Consider the following 17,209-nt stretch of genomic DNA (forward strand, 5'->3'; position numbering starts at 1 on the left):
GTTCACTCCACCCCTAGTGCAAGTGAATAATCAATGCTCTCCCTCTCCATTAGTAATGGCTGACATGCCCTTGAGCAAGGTACCTCACCCTCCATTATATGGCCATTGATAGATCTCCTTCCGGAATGGGATTAACAGAAACCAGTACTGGTTCTAGCAGGCTGGTCCTGGAGGTTTCTGACCCACTAAGTTTGAACTCTAGTGGTATTCTCCAAATAAAACACCGACTAACTCACCAACAGGCCACAGTATGTGAGACTGCGTAACTGTGTCTGAGGTGGTAGTCTGCAGGAGGGGGGCCCCCCAGCAAACAGTGCTCTCACCTTTCCTCTTCACCCTTTACACTAAGGACTGCACCTACAATGCCAGCAGATGTCTCCTCCAGAAGTTCTAACGACTCAGCCAGTGTTGGCTGTGTGTCTGAGGGGAATGAGAGGGAGTACAGGTCAGTTATCGTGGACTTTGTGGACTGGTGTGCGCAAAGCCACCTGTGCTTAAACACCAGTAAAACGAAGAAGCTGGTCACGGACTTCCGGAGAAGGACATTACCACTTACACCAGTGAACATCCAGGGCTTGGACATTGAGATGGTGGACAGTTTTAAGTATCTGGGTGTCTACCTCAACCATTAACTGGACTGGTCACATAACACCAAGGGCAAAAGTCGCCTGCACCTTCTGAGGAGACCGAGATCCTCTGGTGTGTGCAGGCCCCTCCTCACGACTTTTTATGACTCTGTGGTAGCCTCTGCTATTCACTACACTGTGGTCTGTTGGGGACCGGGCAGCACGGACCAAGACGGAAAAAGACTAAACAAGCTGGTTAGGAGGGCCAGCTCTGTCCTGGGCAGAATGCAGAAAATGAAACCTAGACAGCTGGGTTAAAGATTTTGTGAAAAGATGTTATGCAGGCTATTTGCTTTGTAAGTAGACCATGTCACAATTTGTTTTACACGCTTCTAGTGTGCTATCGATGCTTAAGTCTTTTAGACTTAGGGTGGAATAAAATTATCAGACATGTTTTAATGCTAATATCTTTGATTTTAAAAATGAAATAAAGTACGTGATATATTTTTTGCATAACTGATATACAGGATATACAGTATATGTTTTATGAAACATATACATATATATATAGGCTGTTATGTGGGCACGACTCACGACGAATTTAAGATGTCTCTTAGGTAAGGGTAGATTTGGCTAACCAGTTTTTCACAGAAATGCAGCCAACAAAGTTTCAAACTAGAGATGTGAATTAAACATTTTGAAGAGTTTATGAAAAGGTGTCAATAAAAAAGTTTGGGCGCGGGCTCTGCAAGTTTATTCCAAAGCTCACCGCGCTCATTGAGATTAGGAATTGCATAACCCATCCGTCTCAGGTGCATTTTATTTTCACCCAAAGTATAAACCAGATTCCCAGGAACAACAAAGCAAAGAGGAGGCCATAGCTCAATGGATAGGTCAGACTGCCCTGCTTCTACGAACAGTGGAAGATGAAGATTTCTTCAAGATGATGGAGAAAATCGACAAAATACTGACAGTGCCAAAAAAGAACAAAGTTGCAAATCTGGTTGGCCAAATGCACCTGGCTAAAAAGGTGAGATTAAAAAACAGGTGCTCGAAAGTGACACCAGTTGTATCTCCCTGGTCGTGCCTGCACTACTGGACCTGAAAAGTCACCTGTCAGACTTCGTTCTTGGTCATGCCAGGAGCTACAGGGATGTTGCTACACTTGCACAGAAGATGTGTGCTAACATGGATGCACGCTTCAGCTGTTTCCTTGACATGATGGCAGATAATCTGCAGCAAGAGCTCCAGAAATTTAAAGAAGCCCTGCTTTATGCACAATCGGAAGAGTCAGGCATGGATTTCTGGTCCTCTGAAAGCTCTACCACATTTCCCCTTCTAAAATCCCTGGCAGTAGACCTTCTGGCAATGCAGGCTTCCCAAGCCTTTGTGGAGCGAGTGTTTAGTGTTACTGGAGACCTCTTAAGTGGCCGCCAGAACAGAGCCAGAGTTGTCTTAGAAAGGAGTGCTTTTCTTAAACTAAACAAAGTCTAGCTAAGGTGATGACAAATACAAAATTGTTTTGCTTACAGTTTTTTTCCCTGTTCACTTTTATATAACTCCATTTACAAAGGCATTTTTACAAGCATTTTGTAATGGAATGTTTGGTTGTGCAGGCAGGCTCAAGTAGGATATGAGCTTCCTTTTTCTTTTCCGTGGAGAGCTGGCATTTGGTGTTTCTTGGTACAACCCCTGGCAAAAAATATGGAATCACCAGTCTTTGATGAGCACTCAGTCAAACATTTTATTCTGTAGATCAAACTCACATCAAAAATATGAAACAATAATGAGATCATTCAAAAGTGCAGCTCCTTGCCATTCAGAAACACTAAAAGAAATGAACAAAAATCACTGTGGTAGTCAGTAAATGTTACTTTTATAGAGCAAGTGCTTGGAAAGAAATATGGAATCACTCAATTCTGAGGAAATAAATTTGGAATCACTTAATGTTGAGGTAGAGAGTAAGGGCTCAATCAGTCAATTACAGTCTTTTAATTGGGCACCTGCCTCAGATTAGTTCTGCTCGATAGTCTAGAGTTAAAAACACTGCAATTATCACAATTTGGAGGGCTGCAGGAGCAAGTGGAGTGGCAAGGATCATGGCTCCAACAAAAGAGATGTCTCTTGAAACCAGAGAGAGGATCATCAAGCTTCTTGAAGAAGGGGTTTCTTCTCGCATGGTAGCCAAAGATGTGGGCTGTTCACAGTCAGCTGTTTCGAAGATATGGACCAAGTACAAACAGCATGGGAAGGTTCTTAAAGCCAAGCGCTCTGGTAGACCAAGGAAGACATCCAAGCGTCAAGACAAAAACCTAAAGGCCTTATGTCTTGAAGACCGAAAACGCACCTCAAGACAAATGAAGAAGAAGTGGGAGGAAGCTGGAGTCAATGTATGTGAGCGAACCGTGCGAAATCGTCTTAAGGAAATGGGATTTTCATACAGAAAAGCTAAAAGAAAACCATCATTGACGCCTAAACAGAAAAGAACAAGACTGCAATGGGCTAAGGAGAGGCAAGCATGGACTGTAGATGACTGGATGAAGGTTATCTTCAGTGATGAATCAAGAATCTGCATTGGACAAGGTGATGATGCTGGAACTTTTGTTTGGTGCCGTTCCAGTGAGATTTACAAAGAGGACTGCCTAAAGAAGACCTCCAAGTTTCCACAGTCCTTGATGATCTGGGGCTGCATGTCAGGTAAAGGTGCTGGAGAGATGGCTGTAGTTAAATCTTCAATAAATGCACAGGTATACATTGACATTTTGGACAGCTTTCTTATCCCTTCGATTGAAAAGATGTATGGGGATGGTGAAATCATATTCCAAGATGACAATGCATCGTGCCATAGAGCGAAAACTGTGAAGGCATTCCTTGCAGAAAGACACATCCAGACAATAACATGGCCCTCTAATAGCCCTGATCTCAACCCAATTGAAAATCTGTGGTGGAAATTGAAAAAAATTGTCAACAACAAGGCTCCAACCTGCAAAGCTGAACTGGCAACAGCAATCAAGGAGAGTTGGAACCAGATTGATGAAGAGTACTGTTTGTCACTCATCAAATCCATGCCTCAGAGACTTAAAGCTGTAATACAAGCCAGAGGTGGTGCAACGAAATACTAGTTAGGTGTTAAGCTTTTTCTTTTTGTATTTTTATTGAGTGATTCCAAATTTATTTCCTCAGAATTGAGTGATTCCATATTTCTTTCCAAGCACTTGCTCTATAAAAGTAACATTTACTGACTACCACAGTGATTTTTGTTCATTTCTTTTAGTGTTTCTGAATGGCAAGGAGCTGCACTTTTGAATGATCTCATTATTGTTTCATATTTTTGATGTGAGTTTGATCTACAGAATAAAATGTTTGACTGAGTGCTCATCAAAGACTGGTGATTCCATATTTTTTGCCAGGGGTTGTAGCTGTAAGTTCCAAGTGTTGCTGGTCATCTGCAATGTACTCACCTTGGGTGTCATGGTGGTGTTTTTTGTTTTTTGGGGTTTTTTTACAAAGCTTCACTCGTCACATCCAAGTTATCAAGGGAAGGCTTACTTTGAAATTTGATGTTGTCATTGAGCTGTTCCAATGGACTTCACTTGAATGCTCTTCGATACTCAGTTTTTCAAAAGTGGGCCAATACACAATCATTCTTATTTCTTCTTTGAATGCTTTTCAGGACTGGTGCAGCTCAATATACTTTTCGTCCATCTCTGTTATGTGAAGAAACTCCCACTCCCCTCCCTCACCACATCTGCCAATCCTACCATAAAAAATAATAGTTCTTAACCTCAGTGATTTCCTCAACCTCTGTGTTTTGTTTGACATCACTTAACTTCTACTCTGCAGCTTTAGTAAGTTTAGTTTAGTTCGTCTGCCTTTTTTAGTGAAACTCGAATCATCTTTTTCAAAGGCATTCAGATATTTACGGGCCTCCAGTATTAAGTCCCACTTGAGCTGGCTGAACCATAAAAAATATAACAATGCATTAATTGCTATGAGCAGATATTGTGGGGAAAAATACGTACATTGTCACTAAACATTTTGCTGATATGTTCAGTAGCATCTTGGCAGGAAAAATAAATACAATAAATAAATGCTGATAGAAAGCATTGTGAGGATGGCTTTACATTTCTTTAAAATGTATTAGTGTTAGTTTGATAGACAGGGTAGAAGACTATACATCAGTAACCTGTAGCGTAGCTGCTACCACTGCTGTTATTAGCATTAAAGGAACATGATGATGCCTGCATTTATGCAACATTAGTAAGAAGAGTTGTAAAGATAAATAAACAGTACAGTTTTTATGATACTTTATGGTATTCAGAGGAAAATCAAAATCAGATTGAATCAGAATTGTTATAAGTTTAATTATTATTAAACTATAATTATTTTTCATTTAACACCTTTTTCAAACCCTATATAGTATCCCTCTATATCTAAAGTGATGTGATGTTATGTGATACATTTATGTCATTAATTTTTTAATCAGTGTAGTCTTTGCATGTAGCAAAGTACTGCCATCATTCAGAGCCCCAGCAAACACATAATGAACACTGCTGAGATGCCCTGGGAGTTGAACAAATTCCGGAATCATAAACAAGAATTTTCACTGATACTAAGGCCTTGTATGTAGATTAGAAGTTCCAATAACCCAAAAAAAATGAATGGAAACTGGAGCATAGAAAAGCAAAGTCAAGAAGATAAGGATCAGTGAAACAATGATGTGTGTGTGATGACCTGCAAAATTTCCTGCTCTGCAGTAACCTGATGACCAGGCAGGAAGTGCGAAGAATGACTGGGTTTGTGAAACCTATTTGAGACCACGCTACAGCTCCTGCAGGAGAATAAAATACAAATTGAGAGGATACACAGATCACTAAAGCTAAAGCCAGCTGACTCTGTACTGCCACGTTCAATCATTGTATGATTCCTAAACTCAGTGTACAGGAAAATGTGTTAGGACAAGCCTGGACACACACACACAAAAAAACAAATTTTCCAAGGAAATGTTATATATCTCAAACATGATTTTCTCTGGTGGTGCAGAAAAATATTTTGGGGGTTTGTGGGGTAATAAAGAAGTTGAAGGAGATCCAAGCCCTAAGTAACCTCTTAGCAAAACTAGAGACTGGGTTGAAAGTATTCCCAACTCTAAGCTCTGCTCAAAGGTCTGCCAACTCTTGGAGACACTGGGCATCTCATTGAAGGTCAGTGAAATGGAAAAATTGGAGTTTACCAGGAAGACAAGGAAAAAGAAGTGACACTTCTCTGTCAAATGATTTACAAGCCTTCATGCAGGACTGAGGAGACAGTTAATGTGCTAATGTGCTCAGGTAACAGCATTTTGAACTAAATGTGTTACTGTCATCAAACTTATATTGTAGTACTTTTTCTTTTATGAGACATTACACACTTTGAAAGACCAACTTACACTGAATAATGGTTATACAATATATGAGAAATGAGAAGGGATTTGGGGAGTTAACATATATCAGATTTTTTTTAAAGAAAGGGCCTCAATCTCACAGAGGTAATGACATTTTCTTTCAATTTGTGCTTTGTTTGGCACTCAATGGATACCATCCAGGGAACCTTGTTGATCGTCTCATTACAACTCTGTTACCAGCGAGGTTTTCAAATGTGTTGATTCTGTTCATCTAAAGAATAGCCAATTATATCAGTAAACTGTAATGAAAATAATGCTGTATGGTGTGGTTAGCTACAATGTTTGAAGAACTTAAACAGTCCATAAAGTTCAAGATTTAAAAGTGGGTGGGGGGTTAAAAAGGGTTAAGCATGTTCTTGTGTTGAAGTGACTGAGAAAATAAATAAATAAAAAAAGAGTGTACAGATCCGAGTCAGAACTTTCACTTTCGGTTTCTCATGGGAATTAGTGTACCCCACTGCTAGAGGAGGATGTAAACAACTCTCACTTCATCCAAGTGGATGCATCTGTGTGATCTCTCTGCATATGATCTGATGACAGAACACATGAAGATATGCAGAGGGTCAAGTTGTTCAACTCGTGGACAAACCGAAGTCACTACTGGTAGGAACTCATTCCTATTCACCATTCATTAGCGCGATGGTAATGTGGCAACTGATGCTCACCCCGTGAGCTAATTTATGATGACTGTAAGTAGAAGCGCACTGAGCAGTGTGGCTTGCTTGATGTCATGGACTGTGATAAATTTATTTTGGGGATGGCATTTATTCTTTGTGATGAGTAATGAAGATAATTTTAGCTAAGGTGCCATGTTTTTTTTCTTTTTTTTTCCATTTGTTTTTCTTTAAAGGTTATCATCCTAATCGCCTGATCAGCTGATCACCTAATCATACAAATGGACCGAACATAAAAGAAGATTGAGTTGTCTCATGCGTCCTTTGGGGAGTCCAGGCCATTTTCAAACTGCAAGTTTGTGCAGGAGTTGAGCATGACTCATATAACTTGACTTAGACAAGACAAGACAACTTTATTTGTATAGCCCATTTTTACAAGAAGTTTGTCTCAAAGGGCTTTACATAACATCATACCACCATCCTCTGCCCTTCGACCCTCACATCGACTAAGGAAAAACTCCCTGAATAACCTTTACCTGCATTCTGGGAGTGAAGTGTTCTACTGGGACAATAAGGAACAATGAGGTCCTTGAGATAGGACAGGGCTTTTTGTTATTGAGAGCGTTATAAGTCAATAGAAGGATTTTGAAGTCTATCCTATATCACTCAAAGAGTTAAAGCAAGGCGTCTGGACTTGTGAAGATTGACTTGAAGACGTTTCACTGCTAATCCAAGCAGCTTCATCAGTTCTGCTGATGAAGCTGTCTATATCCTACAGGAAACCAATGGAGTGAAGCTAACACAGGTGAGATATGCACTGTCTTATTATCTCCTGTCAATACCCTTGCTGCAGCATTCTGGACCAACTGGAGACTCTTCAGAGACTCTCTTTTTAGAACATCCTGACAAAAGAGAATTACAGTAGTCCAGCCTAGAAGTGATGAATGCGTGGACCAACTTTTCAGCATCACTCTGAGAAAGGATGTTCCTTATTTTAACTATGCTACGAAGCTGAAAGAAGGCAGTCGTAGCGATATGTTTTATATGGGAGTTGAAGGACAGGTCCTGGTCGAGAATAACTCCAAGGTTCCTCACCGCTGTAACAGAGTTAAAGGTGATGCTATCCAGGGTGGCGGCCCAGCTAGAAAAAGAGTCCCTGAGATGTTTAGGTTCAATTAGAATAACTTCTGTTTTTTCTGAATTAAGTAATAAGAAGTTGGAGGACATCCAGGACTTAATGTCTTTCAGACAGTTTTTCAAATTGGTGGCTTCTGTCATCTGGTTTTATAGATAAGTATAGCTGAGTATCATCAGCATAACAATGAAAATTGATGGAGTGTTTCCGGATAATATTCCCAAATGGAAGCATGTAAAGTGTGAAAAGTAACAGCCCTAATACTGGACCCTGAGGTACACCATAAGTAGCTTTACTGTACTTGGAGGAATTAAAGAAGAAACGCAAGAAACTTTTATCAGTGCTGTTTCAGTACTATGGTGTTCTCTAAATACAGACTGGAAAGCTTCTAGGACAACCTTCTCAAGGATCTTGGAGATGTATGGAAGGTTGGATATAGGTCTGTAATTAACTAATACATCTGGGTCAAGGGAAGGTTTCTTTAATAGTGGTTTGATGACAGCTACCTTAAAGGCCTGTGGTACATAACCTGTGACTAAAGAGAGATTGATCTGGATCAGTATAGAAATGTTAACTAAGGGAAAGACATCCTTAAGCAGTCTAGTCGGGACAAGTAGACAAGTGGATGACTTGGATGAGGTAATGACTGAAATTAACTCTGAGAGGTGAATGGGGGAGAAGCTGTCCAAACGTACTATAGGTGTGGAGGTCGCTATAAGAGAAACTGTATTTGGTATTACTGCCAATACTCGCTCTGATGTTCACAATCTTATCAGTGAAGAAAGTTAAAAAATCATTACTGCTGAGAGTCAGGGGGATGTATGGCTCAACAGCACTACGGTTTTTAGTTAACCTGTCTACAGTATTGAAGAGGAATCTGGGATTGTTCTTCTTCTTTTCTATTAATGAGAAGTAATATGCCCTTCTGGTGCTACGAAGTTCTTTTTTATACATTGATAAACAATTTTCCAGGTTTCTACACATTGGCTGGAATGTGACTTTCTTTCCAGCTATCTAATTTTCTGTTTCAATATGTGTAGATTGTTAATGACCTTCTTTTTCAGAGGGGCTACAGAATTAAGGGTCCTAAGAAGTGATGTTGCAGTGCTATGTACAAGAAGGTCTACCTGTGAGGGAGTGAAATTGGAATAATTGCCCTCCATTGTATTAATGTAGGGTGTAATGGCAAGCTCTGCTGAAATGAGTTCTTTAAATTTAGATACAGCAGTGTCAGAAAGGCATCTGCTGTAGTGGATTTTTTTTCAGGCAAAGTATAGTTTGCTAAAGTAAATTCAAATGTTATTAAGGAAAGGTCAGACCAGACAGGATTTTGGGGTTAAACTGTAAGGTGGTCAGCCTCAATGCCATAGGTTAGCACCAAGTCTAGGATATGATTAAAGGAGTGAGTGGGTTTATTTACCCTCTGGGAGAAGTCAATTGAGTCTACCACTGATTTGAATACAGAAGCTAGACAGTTATTTTCAACATCCACATGAATGTTGAAGTCTCCCACGATGATAACTTTGTCTGAGTTTATTGCTAAGTATGATAGAAAGTCAGGGAATTCATTTAAGAACTCAGGGTAAGGCACTGGGGGACGATACACCACAGCAAATAAGAGTGGTTTATCTGCTCTCCAGACTGGGTGTGAGAAGCTAAGAGTAAGAGTTTCAAATGAGTTGTATTTAGCAGAAGGTTTAGGGTTAATATGCAGATGTGACTGCTAAACTGCTGCCTCTCCTCCTCCCCTACCAGTATTTCTGGAAATTTGGTAGTTAATGTAGCACGGAGGGGTTGATTCATTTAAACTGATAAATTCATCTTGCTGCAGCCAGGTTTCTGTGAGTGACATTACATCACTATGGTGATCGAGTATCAGATCATTTATTAGTGGAGATTTGAATATGAGGGACCGAATATTTAATAAACCACATTTAATAGTTAACTTGGATTGGTAGTTGTTTTGATTTTAACTAGGTTTTTATGAACAACTCCTCCAGATTTGAGTATGGGCTCATACAGCCTCAAGGCAGACACAGTTTCTATGTTTCTATGGGGTGTGAAGAGGATTGAGGGGATGACAGTAGAAAGGAGCTTGCAGAGGGGTGTGTAAGATAGCAGCTCTGCCTCCTGGTCTGGACTCTGGGTGGTTGTCATGGTTTTGGGTGGTGCATAGAATTTGCTATGTTCATAGACAAAAGAGCTGCCCCATCCAAAGTAGGACGGATGCCATCTCTCCTGACCAGACCAGGAAAGTTTTCCAGTTATCTTTATAGGCCACGTTGTTTGCTGAACACCACCTAGACATCCAGCGATGAAGCGACCACATGCGACTAAACATGTCGTCACTTTGGGCAGGGGGCCAGAGAAAACTACGGTGTCCGACATTGTCTTAGCATAATTACACACCGACTCAACATTAACTTTAGAAATCTCTGACTGGCGTAGTCGGGTATTGTTTGCGCTGACATGAATTACAATTTTACTTAGTTTAGGTTTATGTTTTGCCAGCAGCTTCAAGTTGGCTTCAATTTCGCCCACTCTGGCCCCAGGGAGGCACCTAACTATGCTCGATGGAATCTCTAATTTCACATTCTGAAGAACAGAGTCACCAATGACCAGAGTCTGATCCCCAGTGTCGCTGAGTGGGGAATACCGGTTGAAGATGTGAAGGAGCTGGTGGTGAACCACAGGCTGTTGTTTTGAGCCACGGGCCATTGTTTTGAGCTTAGGTGTTCTTAGGTGTTCTATACATCTTGTACAGGCAGAAAAAGAGGACTGATAATTTTGATTAGTTGGCCCCTCGGTTTTGTGGTACAGAAGGAAGAAATTCATAAACAGGTTATACATACTGTATAATGCTGAGGGGAGACTTTGAATATGAATCTATAGACAGACTGCCCTCTGAACTAGGACTGCTTAGTGAGAAATTAAAATGACAAAATTATATGTTTGAGAAGCTTGGACTTTTTGATTGCTGGAGAGGTACGAAAAAACAAAATATGTTTTTATTTATTTAATTTTTATTTAGTGTTTGTGTCATGTAATCATCTTTCCAGAATTGATCTGATATGTGAGTCAGTGCAGGAACTTTTCAAAATTGAGTGCTGAAGAAATCTCCTTTTAACTGAGGAACGCACAACCTATGTACAAAAATGTCCTTTGTAGCAGAGCTTATTTGTCAACTTTACTCTGTAGTTTGATTTTGTGAGTTCTTCAAGTACACCTTCGATGAAAATGACCCACACAGAGCTGGTCAGGGGCTATAATATCAGCAATTCATATGGAGGGGAGGGAGCCATTAGAGTGTGGCTCATATCGGCCCATATTGGACTTTTCTGAAATAATGTAAAGATCTGTATCTCCATTCTGGCATATTTGATGCGGATACACTTAGGAAAATTGATCAATAGTAGAAACAATGGGAGGAGCAGTACCTGCACAAAATACCATTGTTTGCAGATGACATTGTTTTATTCACATGGGAGGTATAGACATTTTCACATTATTGTCTATACTTCTCATGAAATGACTAAATGAGTACTTTTTCTGGTGATAAAGTTTTGAAGCCAAATCTTAAGCAGCTGATTTCAGGAAGATGGCCCAAGGAGTTGGACATTGAAATGGAATTCAAATGGTTAAAGGGAGGCTACAAATATCTAGTGGTCACTTTGACAAAAAACTAATAATTTTTATTAATGTGTGCAGAGCTCATCTCATTATCTATCTGACAGAGTCAGGTGTTTATTGTGGGATGCCATGAGTATTTCAGCTTCTAATGACAACTGAAATACCCTTCAGACTTTTTGTACTTAATGTGTATGATTTGTGCATGCTTTTGTGCATTCCTGCAGGTGCGTGCCAGTGCCATAGCCCAGGATGCAGACCAGAATTATGACTATGCCAGTAACAGTGCTGTGCTGCACCTGGAGCCAGGAGACGAGGTCTACATTAAACTAGATGGAGGCAAAGCTCATGGAGGCAACAACAACAAGTATAGCACCTTCACTGGATTCATCATCTATGCTGATTAGGCGACGACACATTTACAAACCTTGGGTCTTTCTCTTTTCAAGTAATATAAATCAGCCTTCATTATTATTTTATTTTCTATATTCTGCCAGTATTGATGTCCTCAGTAAATTTTACAATAACATCAAGATGAGATGGTGGAATTGTGTGTATCTCTATTTATGATAACATCACATTTAAACTTAAAGCCAATGTGTTCATGTTAATGTAGTCCTATCAGGGACTGATTGTAGCAAAGAGAAGGATGAGTATTGCGTATATGTGTGCATGTGTGTGTGTGTGTGTGTGTTGGACAGATGGAGACCCTTCATTCTTAAATCTGATTCAGCCTGTAACAAACAGCATCGAGGTAATAAAACAACATACATAGTGATACTTAATAGGAAAGCAATCAGCCAGTGTGTTCTTTTTTGTTTTCCTTTTTTTGAGGTAAATATAGTGTCCTGGGTCCGCCCCAGGGTGTCCTTCTAGATGGACAAGCCTGAAACACCTCCCCAGGGAGACATCCGGAAGGCATCCTGATGCCCAGACCACCTCAACTGGTTCTAAGGCTGGGCCCAGCCACCCGGCAAAGGAAACTCATTTCATTAGCTTATATTCGCAGTCTTGTGTTTTTCGGTCACCATAAGTGAGGGTTTAATTGACATAGATTGACCAGTGAATTGAGAGCTTTGCCTTTCAGCTCAGCTCTCTCTTTACCACAATGGCCTAGCATAGTATCAGCATCATACCAAATGCTGCCCTGATCCATCTGTCAATATACCACTCCATTTTTCCCTCACTCATGGAGAAGACCCTGAGATACTTTAAATCCTCCACTTGGGGCAGCAACTCTTCTCCTATCCAGAGTTGGAAATCCACCCTTTTCCAGCTGAGAATTGTGGCCTCAGACTTGAAGTGCTGATCTTCATCCCAGCCACCTCACCCTCAGCTGCAAACTATTCCAGTGAAAGCTGGAGGTCACTGTTCAAACACAATGCAATGTTGCAGAGGCGTGTCAGCCATGACAGCCAGACAATATCCAGAGCCTTGAGAATCTCAGGATGGATCCCATCCACCCCCAGAGCACGGCCACTTTTGTGTTGTTTAATTGCCTCAATGACTTGTGCCCCAGTGATGGTGAGAGCCCATCCTTGAGCTCCCTTGGCTCTGTTTCCTTTACAGAATATGTACTGATGGTAGTAAGGAGATCCTTGAAGTATTCCTTCCACCATCCGACTATGTCCTAAGTTAAGGCCAGCAGCTCCACATGTGCACTTCAATGGTCTCACCAAACTCTGTTCACATCTGGGTTGTCACATCTGTAACTGCCCAGGTCAAACATAATTTGGCCTATCGGTAGCCCTCAGCTGTCTAAGGAGTCCCACAATCCAACCATGCCCTGTAGAACTCCTTTTTCAGTTTGATGCCATCCTTCATCCCTGGGGTCCCCCAGTGGGTTTGAGGATTGTTGCTGCGACTAGCACCAGCGACCTTCTGACCGCAGCTTCGAACAGCTGCCTCAGCAATGGCGACAAGGAACATGGCCCACTTGGATTTCATGCCCCCCACTGCCTCTCGAATACAGTTGAGAATTGAAGACCATCCTGGCAGGGTCCTCAGCCTGATGTTTCCAGCAAGGCCTCGCTGTTCGTTTAGATCTGGCGGGTCTATCTGATCCTCTCTTCACCTGAGTGTCCAGAACATATGGCTGTAGACCAGCTGATATGACTATAGAATCGATCATCGACCTGTGACCTAGGGTGTCCTGACACCAAGTGTACTTGTGGACACACTTATTTTCACACATGGTGTTAGCTATAGACAAACTGTGACTAGCTTAGAAGTCCTTTAACTGAACACCTCTTGGGCTTAGGTCAGGCAGGTCGGCCAGGGGCTTTAAGTAAGCCCACACCTGCCCTCTGCCTCTCCCTACAGAAAAGAGGAGAGTCCAAACCCTCCCAAGGAGATTGTTTCCAGATCCCAAGCTGTGCATAAAGGTAAGTCCAACAATATCTAACCAGTATCTTTCGACCTCACACACAAGTTCACGCTCCTTCTCCGCACGAGGGGTGACAGTCCATGTCCCAACAGCTAGCTTCAGGAAATGGGGATCAGAACGTCAAGATCCTTGCCTTTGTCTGCTGCCCGATCCACATTGCACCTGACCTCTTTGACTCCTCCTGCGGGTGGTGGTCCCACTGGAGGACAGACCCATGTCCTTGCTTTGGGCCCCATGGGTGAAGGCCCAGCCACCAGGCACTGGCCGACAGGCCCCTTGCCCTGGCCTAGTTAGAGGGTGGGTCCAAGGTAACCCTCCTGGCAGGGTACATTTGTCCTTGGTTTTCCTCCTCACCAAAGACTTCACAAGCCACACTTTATCTGGCCCTTCCCCCAGGACCAATTTGACTTGGGAGACCCTATCAAACTGCCCCCAACAATATAGGTTCATTATGACGCTCACACTCCAACATAAAGTGGCAGTTTCTTTTTCTTATATTCTAAATTTTAGTATGAGTCATTATCAAATAATGTGGTTCAATTAAAGTGTTATCCATATACTTCCATAAATGGATAAACAAATGAATTTGAAAGGCCTTAAGGCTGTTTAGAATAGATCAGAAACATGTTATACACAAGCTGTCAATAGTTGATTTATGTCAAGCCTTTCAGAGGAAGGATATTTGGTAGACATATATTTGTAATGGACAAGTTTTATCTGATGTGTGTGGGAGTCATTCAGGGAAACAGTGAGTGAACGTCAGTCCAGCTGTTGGTAGTGGTGCACCTTTAGGCTGCTAGATTTAACCTGAATAAGATTATTCAAACATGTACAAACACACACATACACACACAAATATAATTAAAAATGGTAGAACCTCCACACATGGTTTCTCTTGATTGGAGTCATAGGTTTGAGGAAAATGTTCCTTATGAATTTATATCAATATCAATTTGGCATCTCAGCTTCTAGTACATATGGCTACTGCATTTATTATAAGACATATGTGGTGTTATTACAAAGATATTTCTTGCTTTTTTAGTGAAGCCAGACTGATTCCAGTGCTCAAAGTCTTTGTTCTATACAAAACAATTTATGTAGTTGATGTTCAAAAGTTTCAGACTGTTTATCACGCAGAAACCTAGTATTGGTGGATTGTTACACTGAATGTGTATTAGCTACTTTACCTCAGTGGTTCCTGAGATTCAGTGGTGAGTATTAAACACCAAATATTTGTGCTGTCAGGGGCATACAGCTAACATACCGTTGACTATGAATTCTATATATTTCTATTGAACCTATTACAATCAACCAAACATAGCTGTAGTAGGAAAGCATAATAATCACAGAGGTGGCCAGAGCAGTAAACCTGTGTACACATTATTTTTTCACCCAAGAATTGTGTTATTACTGGACAAATGTCAGTTAGTAAAATATCACACATGAGCTTGGTAAGAATTAAAGAGACTGTTGCTAAAAAATCTATATATGATCAAATACAAAACTGTTTATTGCAGAAAGAAAAATAAATCTCTTTTGTTAAATTGCACATCTGACAAAACACAACCAGCAAAAATAACATTAGTGTTATTTTTCTGCGAATCTCTGAATCTTATAACAAACTGTCTTGAAATGTGAAACTACAGAAGAGGTTTCTGCATTTGGGAGTTTCTTTACATGGTATCATTAAGTTGTTTGCTTTACTGATTGTGTCTCAAGCTTGGTGCTTGCGTGTCCTGCCAGTCTGACCAAATTTGGATTTTTTTGAGTCTCGTAACAATCTAGATGTTACTTCAGAAACATATTACAATGCAACAACAATGTTTTTCTATAATATGTAAGTAAATAACATATGTTACATATCCGTGGATATGTAATTCCTGATATTAGTGTGGTCTTGTCATTAACAATGTACTAACCAAATCAAATTAAAGAGTTTGGTCTAGACCTGCTCTAATTGGAAAGTGTCATGAGACAACTATTGTTGTAATTTGACACTATATAAATAAATTGAATTGAACTGAATTAACTAGTCACTTCAGATTCATTCACTGATGCATCTGTTGGTTGATTTCATTCTTTGTCCATGATCTAAATTTATCATTTGCAGTGAACCTTTGACAACTGTGGTAAATAGTAATTTTTAATGAATTGCTTTCCTGCCAAAACTAAGTATGAATATACTGTACATAAAACAGCTATGGCATGAACATTTCTTTTCCTGACAATACACACTGGGCTCAGAAGACATCTGTGTTTTCATTGAAACTATGTTACATCCTGTTATTTCATATGTATGGAGTCATAATAATAGTGTGAAGTATTGCAATGTGAACTGAAGGCACTATGCAGAAGTAGCAAATAACAATTAATCAATATATGGTGTCATGTATCTTGAAGGTAGATAATGTGGATCACTTTTAGTGAAATCATGTTTACATTCTAAAGTGATACAAACTGTTCTTTTTCTGCCTGCTTCATATACAGAATGCCAGATGAACACAGAGGAAATGATATTAAATAGAAAATTAATCGACTCATCAATTCAACAATCATTGATTGTCTTGAAGTTTTAGCCTCATCCGTGTATTGGCGTGAAAGGCATATGTATGGTAGTCAGGTATGTGCAATACTATTAAAACTTTGCACTCTTCTTTGTCTTACAACAGTCGCCTGTGTACTGTTACCTAAATAATATCTCCATTAAATGGACTGAAGTAACCTTACATCTGTGTACTGCGTTTATTTTTTTCCTATTTAAGCATACTCTGAAGGACTGTTTGTGATGGTGAGTTTACATTTTATATTTATGAGAGTCTGTGAAGGACATTATTCAGAATTATCACCCATCTACACAGGCTGTACTTTTCTTCTCACATATACACATGAAACCATATGTACTATACTGGTTTCCCTTTTCCGGGTCTAAAAAGTTAAAGCAACATTCAAGTGACATAACCCTGCATTCTTTCTCATGGCCAGAATGCGACAACATCACATATTTCAAAATGAAGACTTTATTTTATTATTTATTTTTGAGAAAATTACAATAAGATAAGATAAGATAAACCTTTTTTTGGTCTTATAGTGGGAAAATTCTCTGTCACATAAGGATAGCAAATGAAGGTACAAATAGGATATTTACACTAATTTAAAAAACAACAACAACAACAACAACAACAAAACAAACTGCAAAACCACACACATTATGCACATTATTAGCCTCTATTATTATTACTCTACTTATTTCAATTATTAACTCAGTAAACCATTTCCTAATGAATTTTTGGTTTTAGTTGCTAGTTTCACTGCAGCACGGTATTTATTTTGTTAATCATTTAGACTAACAGAGATGATAAAGCAGAGTATGCTTTGGGATGACTACTTTGTCATTTACAAGTCACTACCATGGCGTGTCCTTGGGTTCTGAATCAGATC

General features: G+C 40.0%; 1 protein-coding gene across 1 annotated transcript in view; it reads left to right on the plus strand.

The window, feature by feature from the left end:
* c1ql3a (complement component 1, q subcomponent-like 3a) overlaps window positions 1-14,303 on the plus strand; it is a 47,218-nt gene extending 32,915 nt beyond the window's left edge. Inside the window, exon 2 of the mRNA XM_046371432.1 lies at window positions 11,613-14,303. Within this exon, the coding sequence (XP_046227388.1) occupies window positions 11,613-11,792 (180 nt within the window). The 3' untranslated portion in view covers window positions 11,793-14,303. The remainder of the gene's footprint in view (window positions 1-11,612) is intronic.
* Window positions 14,304-17,209: the final 2,906 nt, after the last annotated feature.

The sequence above is a fragment of the Scatophagus argus genome, chromosome 18 (assembly GCF_020382885.2).
Source record: "Scatophagus argus isolate fScaArg1 chromosome 18, fScaArg1.pri, whole genome shotgun sequence".
NCBI classification, from domain to species: domain Eukaryota; kingdom Metazoa; phylum Chordata; class Actinopteri; family Scatophagidae; genus Scatophagus; species Scatophagus argus.